Source organism: Vipera berus (assembly GCF_964194415.1).
Source record: "Vipera berus genome assembly, chromosome: 1".
In the NCBI taxonomy this organism is placed as follows: domain Eukaryota; kingdom Metazoa; phylum Chordata; class Lepidosauria; order Squamata; family Viperidae; genus Vipera; species Vipera berus.
This window is the reverse complement of record NC_138202.1, coordinates 346,294,753-346,306,703: the sequence shown is the minus strand read 5'-3', so window position 1 is coordinate 346,306,703 and position 11,951 is coordinate 346,294,753. Positions and strand designations below refer to the sequence as shown.

The following is an 11,951-nucleotide window of genomic DNA, read 5'->3' as shown; positions in this document are numbered from 1 at the left end:
TCCGACATCTTCCTGATTTTGCTATCTCCCTGATGAGGCCCATGTGTTAGTACATAAGGGAAGTGATAATATATTAATAGCAGTCATAATATTTTGAAAAAGCACAAAAACAAAACGATGCCTCACTGTCATGTGTGATTCCTGGACTTCCCAATCCTAGCTTAAGCCTTCATATGAGCACTGCCAGAAGAAGGAGCAAGTGCAGCACGTAGCATATATAGTAGCCATTATGGCTTTTTTGACCACATCCTGCGGATCTTCTCACAATGTTCTGATTATTTGGTTATGTGCCATCAATGTTATTTTCAACTTGCACTACTGGAAGGGGAATATGGTTTAGGGAATGCTGTCTTGGATTAAATAGACTTGCAGTAGGTATCTCTCAGTGAGCTGCAGAAAATTTATGTCCTTGGCTTTGGGGCTGATTGACAGATTGATTTGCAATAGCTGCCCATTTCACATAAGGGATCCTCGGCAGCAATTAACCTATGACCCTAACTAGGGGTATCCAACTTTGGCAACTTTAAGACTTGTGGACTTCAACTCCCAGAATTCCCCAGCCAGCCATGCAAGTCTTAAAAGTTGCCGAGATTGGACTTCCCTGTCCTAAACCCGTTTTTGCAGCCTTTTGCTTTAGATAGGATGCATTTGATTTTTTGATTATTTTGTTGTTTTCAATTGGATGTTAACTACCCAGAGTTGCACTACCCACTGTCCAGTGGACAGCGATACAAAATGAATGGATGGCTGGATAAATGTCAGCCCTTGAAGATAGAACACATCAGGAAACAGACATCGGAACTCTTTATTTTATTCTTATACAGTAGAATACAACCACAGAATTTTGGAAGCATGACAGTGATTTTCTTCCTCTAGTAAAGAGTGACCATCTTTTAAAGGAAGTTAAGGTGGAGTCAGTTTAAGCTTCTTCCTAACATCCTCTTCTGTTGCCAGCTTGCTTTGTTGTCTATAATAAGTGAAATGCAACCTCTAGCAATTGCACTGCCAACTATGGGCAATATTTGCTTAGGCTTTCCACATCCAAAAGGTAAGAATATTAAAAAACATTTAATCTCCCCAACATTCCCTTCTAAGGAAAACCCAGCCTGATGACTCAGGAACATCATTACATCACTGGATTGTCCTTTGTTGCTCTAAAAGAAAATGCCACCCTAATTGCTAAAAAATTCACCGCTAGTTTTATATTTTGGTGGACCCTTGCCACGGGTTTCGATCATTGTGATGACTGAGGAGGGCTTTTTAAAAATTCTCAGCTTTGGGTTGATGATTTATTGTGTCCAACTGAGAGTGTTAGAGATCAGTGTTCTTTGTTTAAGAATCCTAAGAGGAGGATCAATAAAAGCAATTTCAGGTTGGGATATTAGCCGTAATTACCCTAGTCTGGTTTCTTGTACAAATAGGACATTACAAGCTGCTTATACAGGAGGTTCTCATTTAGTGACCACAACTAGGACCAACAACTCAGTTATTAAGCTAAACAGTCATTAAGTGAAACTGCAACAGCATTTATGAACTTACTTCAACTTTCTTTTGTGCTTTGCAGATCTGTTAAGGTCCCAGATTGCTTTTTCAATACTGTTGTGTCACTAAATGAGGACTTTCTGTTCTAACACACCACCCACGTTCTGATTTATTAAGATGTAACCAGTAGTTTATAATGTAAACTCTTGTATTAACTTGTCGCAAGAGGGGGAAAAATAAAAAGGAAGGTGTGTTACAAGTTGGAGCAGTTCCATGAATCATGGCTTTCTGATTAGATTTACTTAGGGTGAAATAAAGCTGAGCCTGAGCAGCCTTCAATTAAAATGGCCAATGTAGAAAAATGCTAGGAGTTACAAGTTCAGGATTTGAAAAGCTGCAGATTTTCATGGCTGGATAAAGGGAAAGATGCTAAATTTAATGTACGGTAAGTTTCAATATAAAACTAATTTTGCTCCTCTGTGATTTTTCCTGTTCACAGAACCAGTGAAACAAACCTGAAAGATGCTTGCCACATTGAACAAAACCAGAATTCTTGGCTTGTTGAGAAGGAGTTTACGTAAGTCCGCTGTAACAAAGAAAGATCATGGATGGCCAGAATCCTAAACCAGGAATGGCAACAGCAGAACTTCCAAGTGATTTGGATGACATCATCAACCATTTAGCCACCAGGTTTGTTAGTGAAGGAAGGTGACAGATGCAGCACTGCAGAGAAATGTTGTTTCTCCACTCCTCCATGCTAAAACCAGCCTTGAAAAAAAAGATATCACACAGCGGCTGCCTGCTCCCCATATAGCTTTTACAGAGCAATTTTGCTTATAGGCCTTTAAAAGCCTAGACCAGTGGTAGGCAACCTTGCCTCTTTTGTGTGTTGGCTCAGGAATTCTGGGAGTTGAAGTCCATGAGTCATAAAAGAGCCGAGGTTGCCTACCCCTAGCCTAGACTGATGGTTCTCAACCTTTTCTTCCACATGGACACCCTTTAAATACCTTTTGTGGCCACAGGTCATGGCTGCGGACCCCCGAGACTTAAGTCAAAATTTAAATTATAACATTTCTTCAAACCTTCATGGATGTCCTGTGATGACATTGCAGCCCCCACCCCCCACCCCGCCCAGGGGCCCTTAGAGACCATAGGTTGAGAACTACTGGTCTAGAGTGTTAGTAACCTGTTATAGTACATAATTTAATTCATCACTCATACCTTGTGTTTTTAAAATAATTCACTGCTCTGGTGTTATACTTTGATACATATTTTATACGTTGCTTCTGTGAATTTTATGTTATGCTGCATTTTGCTATGCTATACAAAATCCAATAATAATAATAATAATAATAATAATAATAATAATAATAATAATAATAATAATAATAATAATAATAATAATAATAATAATAAAGTTGGAAGGGACCTTGGAGGTCATCTAGTCCAACCCCCTGCTCAGGCAGGAAACCTTATACCATTTCAGGCTTCCTCCATTACCAAAACCATTTATCAGAAACACTGTACAGTATAGGTAGATTCTAGAGAAAACATTTTAAGTCAATTTCTCTGTGGTGATTGATTAGGTAATGGGTTTGTGAGTCATTACCCAAGAAAAATGACTTTTGCCCATTTGGGGGTAATTTACCCAGGTTTTAGGAAGCCCTGTGTAAAATGCTGACCTCATTCTACTTTCTAGTACAGCATCAAACTCTGCATGAGTTTTAAGATCCATTTCACAGCATAAGCCTGTATATTAAGATCACATGAAGTGTTAGTACTACTTTACACTGCCCTGGTGAGACCAGACTTGGGATACTGCATCAAGTTTTGTATCACCCTGATACAAAAAAGATGTGGAGATTCTAGAAAAAGTGCAGAGAATGATTAGGGGACTGGAGGTTAAAACATATGAAGAACGGTTGCAGGAACTGAGAATGTCTGGTCTAAAGAAGAGAAGGTCTAAGGGTGACTTGATAGCAGTGTTCGAATATTTGAAGGGCTTTCACAGAGAAGAGAGGGTTGACCTCTTTCCCAAAGCACCTGAAGGCAAGGCAAGAAGTAACAGATGGAAGATTAACATAGAGATCCAATTTATGATTAAAGAGAAATTCCCTATCAGTGAGAACAATTTATCAGTGGAAGGACTTTCCTCCAGAAGTTGTGGGTGCTCCAACACTGGAGATCTTTAAGAAGAAATTGGACAACCATTTGTTTGAAACGGTGTAGGATTTTCTACTTGAGCAAAGGGTTGGACTAGAAGACTTACAAGGTCTCTTCCAACTCTGTTATACTAGCAGTGTTACACTTCTGCTTGTCTACTTTTCTTGTATTTGGGTTCTACACATCCCCAAATAGACAAGCCGGTGGACAGGATTCCACAAAACGTCAGATGCCTACGTGCCTGCAGAAGTTCTCCTTTTGATGACCTAGGTGTGGTTAGTGTAATAGGATGAATAAATTATTGCACCACAACCGAGAAACTATTGTTACATAGGGTTATGCATACGACAAGGCCGGGCTACTTGCTCTGAATCAAGCTTCTATGGAAATGGTTGCGTAAAGCAGCCTTCCATCAGGTGATGAGACTGATCTGTGTTACACACAAGCAAGAATTCAAGAGATGATGGCTGCAGTGTCCTCCTTATTGGTCTGCATGTTACCAACTCAAACTGCTGTCACTATCCCACACTTATATTTATGACTCGTATTTATGACAATTGCAGTGTCCAGGGGACATGTGATCCCCTTTTGTGACCTTCTGACAAGCAGTCAACGGGGTAGCTGGATTCACTTAACAACTGCATTGATTCACTTAACAGCTGTGGCAAGGAAGTTCATAAAATGGGGCAAATTTTACTTTAAAAATGTCTCAGGGGTCAATTGTGGTCATAAGTCGAGGACTACCTGCATATGAGAACAGCTGTACTGTATGGGATTCTCATAGGATCAGACAGCAAGAAAATCAGTTCAAAAATAGCTTTCTCTCTTTCTCACTCTTGCTTCTGAATAGCCTTCATGTCTTTTTGAAATCCTCCATTGTGATTCCCACCAACGCCTGGCTTTAAAAGTGAAACCGAGCAAAGGAAAAACTTTTTAGCCAGGCCTTCTTGGTATAATTCTGGAAAGGGGCTGCTAACAAAACTTTAAAAACGTTATCTTCTTGTGCTTCATATTTTTTTATTAGACACACAAGAAAAAAATAAAAAGCTCTGTCCGACCACAAAGGATATACATACAAAACATTTTTAGAAACAATGTGACTTGCCAAATACATGTGGGAGGAAATTCTAGGTTTAATTAACACACAGCCTCTCAGTAGGCCCGGTGTGAGAGCAGAAAGAGATAAAAGATCTATTTTGGCTCAACTAAAGAGGAAGAAGTCAAAATGAAATGCTCGAGGCAAGAAAATGCTTGCTAGCCTGGGCAATAAGAAAAGCAGCCATGTTGCTTTACATTTTAGCTACAGATAGTCCTTGATTTAGTCATTGTTTAGTGACCATTCAGTTACAACAGCACTGAACAAAGTGACTTATGACCGTTCCTTGCACTTATGACCACTGAGGCATCCCCATAATCATCTGATCAAAATTGGGGTGCTTGGCAACTGGCATGTATTTACAATAATTGCAGCATCCCAGGATCCTGGGATCGCCATTTCAAACCTTCCCAGCCAACTTCTGACAAGCAGTCAGTGGGGGAAACCAGATCTGCTTAATGTCTGAATAATCTGCTTAACAACTGCAGGGATTCGGTTAACTGTAACAAAGAGGTTATAAAATCAGGCACTACTCACTTAATTGCCTTGCTTAGCAATGGAAATTCTGGCCCCAGTTGTGGTTGTTAAGTCAAGGACTACCTACGTATATAATAAATGCTCCAATTGCAAGGAATAAACTGAAAACAGCATTGCGCTATACAGCATCACCCATAAGGACTAGGAACCGAGTGGTCTGCGTTGTGGCCCCATGACACTTCTTCATGGTAGAAGTTTCAAAAGTCTTTGAAGATCTGACTGTTTGCCTCTGCGTTGTGGTAGGGTGGGTGTTAAGCCCATCAGGTGCATTTTTTGTTGTTGTTATATTGTATGTTTTTTTTTCTGAACATGCATGGTTCTTTTTTCCATGTTAATGTGGATTTTTCCTTAATTTTTAAAATGGAAGCTGCCTAGGATGAGCTGGAGTCAGACAGCCTCTAAATTTAATTAAGTCACACTGCTACAGGTGAAACTTGAAAAATTAGAATATCGTGCAAAAGTTCATTTATTTCAGTAATGCAACTTAAAAGGGGAAACTAATATATGAGATACTCATTACATGCAAAGTAAGATAGTTCAAGCCGTGATTTGTCATAATTGTGATGATTATGGCGTACAGCTCATGAAAACCCCAAATCCACAATCTCAGAAAATTAGAATATTGCACAATCAATAAAACAAGGAGTGTACATAGAACAATATCGGACCTCTGAAAAGTATAAGCATGCATATGTACTCAGTACTTGGTTTGGGCCCCTTTTGCAGCAATTACTGCCTCAATGCGGCGTGGCATGGAAGCTATCAGCCTGTGGCACTGCTGAGGTGTTAAGGAAGACCAGGATGCTTCAATAGCGGCCTTCAGCTCTTCTGCATTGTTCGGTCTCATGTCTCTCATCTTTCTCTTGGGGTTCTCTATGGGGTTCAGGTCAGGCGAGTTTGCTGGCCAATCAAGCACAGTAATCCCACAGTCATTGAACCAGGTTTTGGTGCTTTTGGCAGTGTGGGCAGGTGCCAAGTCCTGCTGGAAAATGAAGTCAGCATCCCCATAAAGCTCGTCTGCGGAAGGAAGCATGAAGTGCTCCAAAATCTCCTGGTAGATGGCTGCGTTGACCCTGGACTTAATGAAGCACAGTGGACCAACCCCAGCAGATGACATGGCTCCCCAAATCAACACAGACTGTGGAAACTTCACACTGGACTTCAAGCATCTTGCAGTGTGCGCCTCTCCATTCTTCCTCCAGACTCTGGGTCTTTGGTTTCCAAATGAGATGCAAAAGTTTCTTTCATCAGAAAAGAGGACTTTGGACCACTGAGCAACAGACCAGGTCTGTTTTTCTTTAGCCCAGGTAAGACGCTTCCGACGTTGTTTGTTGTTCAGGAGCGGCCTGACAAGAGGAATACGACATTTGAAGCCCATGTCCAGGATCCATCTGCGTGTGGTGGCTCTTGATGCACTGACTGCAGCCTCAGTCCACTCCTTGTGAAAGTCCCCAACACTTTTGAATGGCCTTTTCCTGACAATCCTCTCCAGGCTGCGGTCATCCCTGCTGCTTGTGCACCTTTTTCTTCCACACTTTTCCCTTCCACATAACTTTCTATTAATGTGCTTTCGGCACTTTGGGAACATCCAACTTCTTTTGCAATTACCTTTTGAGGCTTTCCCTCCTTATGGAGGGTGTCAATGATGGTTTTCTGCACAACTGTCAGGTGAGCAGTCTTCCCCATGATTGTGATTCCTACTGAACCAGACTGAGAGACCATTTAAAGGCTCAGGAACCCTTTGCAGGCGTTACTGCTTAATTAGCTGATTAGGGTGGGACACTTTGAGCCTAGAATATTGCACCTTGTCACAATATTCTAGTTTACTGAGATTGTGGATTTGGGGTTTTCATGAGCTGTAAGCCATAATCATCACAATTATGACAAATCACAGCTTGAACTATCTTGCTTTGCATGTAATGAGTCTATCTCATATATTAGTTTCCCCTTTTAAGTTGCGTTACTGAAATAAATGAACTTTTGCACAATATTCTAATTTTTCGAGTTTCACCTGTATATCAAAGTTCATTCATTACAACATGCTGATCCAGGTGAGAGTGTTTGGGTAAGAATAAAAGGAGAGAAACAAAAAACAGTATTTGCTATGGGACTGTTTAATAGAACACCTGGAAGTGTGGAGGACATGGATGAGGAATGAGACACACTTCCTGGGTCCTAATAAATGACACTGTTTAATCAAAAGAACACAGAGTGCACCAACCCTGTTGAATTAAACCAGCCAAGCTGATTGAGCTAGACCAGGGGTCTTCAAACCTGGCCCTTTCATGACTTGTGGATTTCAACTCCCAGAATTCCTCAGCCAGTGTGCCTGGCTAAGGAATTTTGGGATTTTAAGTCCACAAGTCATAAAAGGGCCAGGTTTGAAGACCCCTGAGCTAGACAAACAGGTCCCATGTCATATAGGGCTTTATAAATCATAACCAGCACCTTGAATTGCTCCTAGAAGCAAACTGTCAATCAGTGTAGCTGGTGAAGCAAGGGTAAAATATAGAGGCATGTCCTCATCACCCACACTGCTTCATGCTGGACCAGTTGACGTTTGTGCGTATCTGAGCCCCGGTGGCACAGTAGTTAAAATGCAGCATTACAGGCAAACTCTGCCCACTGCCAGGAGTTCAATCCTGACCAGCTCAAGGTTGACTCAGGCTTCCATCCTCCCAAGGTTGGTAAAATGAGGACCCAGACTGTTGAGGGCAATATGCTGACATTGTATGCTGCTCTGAGAGTGCTGTAAAGTACTGTTGGAGGGGTATATAAGTCTAAGTGTTATTGCTATCTGTGATGGCCTCAGGGCCAGGCTTCAAGATGCAGGTGAATCAATCTCATTGGGTACTTGCATCCATTGATTCAACAGCCACTGAATCCAGTACGATACCTTTTCAAGCTCCTCTTCAGCCAGCACTGATTCTTCTTTAGCCAACACAAGTGCCAAGAAATGGGGCAAAGTTCCCTATCCTGAAAATTCTGCAGCCCAGCAAAGTTAAGTGTCTCATGAGCAAGCAGCAAGATGCCAATTCTACAAGCAAGCCCAGTGTCTCCTTACTGGCAGTAGCTGAGAAGGGAAAGCCTCCCCTGGGTGAATCTGTGGGATGGAGGGCAGGACAAGTCACAACCACTGGCCTTACTATCCCCGTAAGCAGCCCTACCTCAAGCTTGATATGGATCCCACCCTCATAATCTTTATATGTTCAAATGAAACTGCAGCTCAGGAAACCATTTTTATTTATTTATTAAAAACATATGAGTTGAGAGATATATCATAGGAAAAAATTATTTCAAATATACAGATACTATTATCCAATTAGCCATTAAGGAGAAAGAGAAATTAAAATTGGACAAATTTCAACTCCCTCCCTCCTAGTTTAAATTAACCTGAACTATGGTGGACATCCTTCTTCAAGGAAAAAAAGGCAAAATGTATCTACGGGCTATTCACCTAGGAGGCAGATTTATTTGCTAATCCCTGCTGATTTTTATTAGCAAAAACAAAAAACTAACAATTGTTCGGCCTTTTTTCTCAATTAGGGCTGGGACTGAAGATCTCTCTGTTTTGTAACAATTCCCAAGACCTTTGACCCAAGTAGAGATAGGAAGGAAGGAAGGAAGGAAGGAAGGAAGGAAGGAAGGAAGGAAGGAAGGAAGGGTGGGTTGGGTTATGATAGGATGTCCCAAAGGTACTTTTCAAAAGGCTTTTGGACTTCGTTTTTTCTTTGAAAATGTTTCATTTCTCATCCAAAAAGCTTCTTCAGATGACAAGCAAAACTTTTTCAAAAACCACCAGTTGCCTTTTGAAAAGCATCTCTGGGACAACCATGACCTGGATGATCATTGAGAATCTCCACAGACATTAGAATAGGACAGACAGAAGGTACTTCTCTTATACAATTATATTACACAGGCCAGAGTCATCCCAACAAACTCTTCACAAGCCTTGATGTTTTTGCTTTTGATTGGAGATCGAGGAGAAAAAAAACAAAATGGCAGAGATTCAAGTTAAATAAACTGCTACTAGAAGCCCTGTGGAAAATAATGGCTATTTTTGCATACTGTACATATTTCTTTCAGTTTTAACTTGGTTTTGTTAGGTATCTCCAGCCCTCCAGACATGGACTCCAACACCCATCAGCCCCCGCCAGCAAAGCCAATGGGCAGAGAGGATGTCATCCAAAACATACAGAGGACATTAGGTGGGGGAAGATTGCTCTAAAGATTCAGGAGGACTATAAGTCAAAGCAAGTGACCCAAGGACAAAAGGAGCACAACTTAAAAAGACAGTAAGAGGGACTCTGCCAAGTTAAGTGATCTACACACGGTAGTTACAGGACCAATATAAATGGAAGTCAGATCATAGAGTCTGCATTCAACGCAACAGTCGGGGGTCCATCTCCCACCTAGAAAAGTATCTGAATACCACCCACCACTCTGCTTCGGTTATGACTGTCCTTCACCCTAATGCAAGTCAGGTCTACCACGTTGGATCTGGCTCTTGCTTTATTTGAGCGTGTTCTTCAGTCTGTAATGAATCTGTGGAGACAAAGAGTATTTGGCTGCTTTTAGACAATACTAAGCACACTGAAGAGCAAGAGACATGGAGATGTTATATTCTGTTTCTCCAAAGGGCTGTAAGCTTCCCTGATGCTAATACTGTTATTTTGCTAAACTCCGAAAGAGTAGCTTAAAATAAAGGAAAAAAGCAGCAAATGGGACATGATTCACAAAACACACTGAACCTAAGACAGATTACAATTTAAGAATGGGATACCAGCCAACCCATATATTAATATTTGTTCATTGATTCATAATTAGAAAAGCTAGCAAGATTCTTTACAAAGAATATAAAACGGATTTAACTTTATTTTTAGCTTCATGGACATGACATACTTATCCAAATAGCAAGTGCTTTCTTCTCATTAGATCACAGATCCTTACCTTCCTCCACAGATACTTGTACTATTTGGTCCGTTTCAACTGGCTCTAGAAGAAAATACACACAGATATTTGTATTAATTCTATATTGGTAGCAACTTTTATCAACAGGCCTTGTCAATGACTGTAGCCTTCGAATGACTGTTTCTACTCTACACAGAAGTCTCTAAAGCCTCTTTTATAAGACAAGACTCAAGAGCATCTAAAACTACGTCATTCTATTTCTACCACAATACTGCAGTGGAGGGTTTTGTTATCTACTCCCAACATAATAATAATAATCACATGAAACTTGAAATGTAATGAGCACAAGCTTCCTTAGAAATCATGCTGATAATTATTAAGCCATGAATTTAATTGTAATGTTTACCTTGTACCACTGGCTCAGGAGCTGGCACGGTGACTGCTGGGACTTCTGCTTCTGTTTTTTCGGTAATTTCTAGAACAAACAGGATAAAAATTAAATTTTTATCAAGCAACGCCCCTGAGAAATACCTGAGGGTTATTCGTAAAGATGCAGCATTATTTAGTTTTAGTGTGCAAACTGTTAAAATATTTTGGCAGTTAGATAGGAAAAACACAGAACAATGATGCTGTCTGTATAAAAAATTGAGTTTATAAAAATCACTTCCCTTTTCTGCCATAACATTTTTGAATACATCTGGACCACCTAAAATTTAGAAGCCAATTTGGAAAGGATTAGAGATTTCACTAAAATAAAATAATATGTAGGGTTGCACTGTAGATAATGATGCAGCCAAGCCAAAATGAAAAGCAAGTAGAATTGTTGAGAAATTTATCCTTCAGCATATTGCTGACCTGCTATGTGACGTATTGTGTTGTATCCAGGCAATGATGGATTATTTTTAAAATGGATAAAACAGCAGAAAAGACCTCTAAACTGACCATAGAAATGACAGAAATGCATAGCTGTTTGTACATTGCCCAGAGTCACTTTTAGTGAGACGGGTTAATGCAATTAATAAAATGGTTATAAAGATTTATTTTGTTAATGAATTACTTACGGTTGTTCATTACAAGTCCGGGGAATGGTCTGTTGGAAAACAATGCAATACTTCAATACGCAGAAATAATTTATTTAATTCAAACTTCCACTGATGACTTCCAGGAAAGATTTTAAGTGTCTGATTTTTAGAACCAATATAAGCCCTCTTAAGCTTCAAAAACCGTGTGATTTTCTTCTTCTATGTTACTTTAATGCAGGCTTCCTCAACCTGATGCCCTCCAAATATGTCTGACTGTAACTTATACCCAGCCACCAATCAGCGTGTGGGAATAGTGGTTAGTGTGTTGGACTAGGAATGTGGAGACCCAGGTTCATATCTCTGCTCCGACATAAAATACCCTGGGTGACTTTTAGCCTAACATACCTTACAAGGTTGTTGCAAGTATAAAATTGAAGGGGGATAATGTAGACGGCCTTGAGCTCCTGGAGGAAAGGCGGGATATAAATGCAACAAATAGTTCAATTAATGGAATCTAGAAGCTTCAACTGTGCTGTACCAATTCTATAATTCCTAAACCATTCAGCAAGTCCAATAAGAAATATTCAACGTAAAAAATACACAACTGTAGTTTTGTATTTTCACACCGTTCAAACTAATAAATATATTTCCTGCTTTATTGAATTCTGTTTAATTCTTCCACTTTTAGCATATTTCTTTCAATACCTAATACTTTACCCATATTTACCCTTTTTTTTGTT

At 40.1% G+C, this 11,951-nt stretch overlaps 1 protein-coding gene across 4 annotated transcripts in view; it reads right to left on the bottom strand.

The window, feature by feature from the left end:
• Nucleotides 1–8,511: 8,511 nt before the first annotated feature.
• The window catches only part of GTF2I (general transcription factor IIi), a 78,252-nt gene continuing 74,812 nt past the window's right edge, over nucleotides 8,512–11,951 (bottom strand). For 3 of the 4 annotated variants that reach the window (XM_081324904.1, XM_081324906.1, XM_081324905.1), the window contains 4 exons: nucleotides 11,251–11,279; nucleotides 10,596–10,664; nucleotides 10,229–10,273; nucleotides 8,512–9,823 (listed from right to left, as the gene is read on the bottom strand). In XM_081324904.1, coding sequence (XP_081181030.1) covers nucleotides 9,765–9,823; nucleotides 10,229–10,273; nucleotides 10,596–10,664; nucleotides 11,251–11,279 — 202 coding nt within the window. In that variant the 3' untranslated portion in view covers nucleotides 8,512–9,764. Of the gene's footprint in view, nucleotides 9,824–10,228; nucleotides 10,274–10,595; nucleotides 10,665–11,250; nucleotides 11,280–11,616; nucleotides 11,676–11,951 lie in introns of those variants that run through there. The other variant, XR_014026071.1, reaches the window with a different exon arrangement.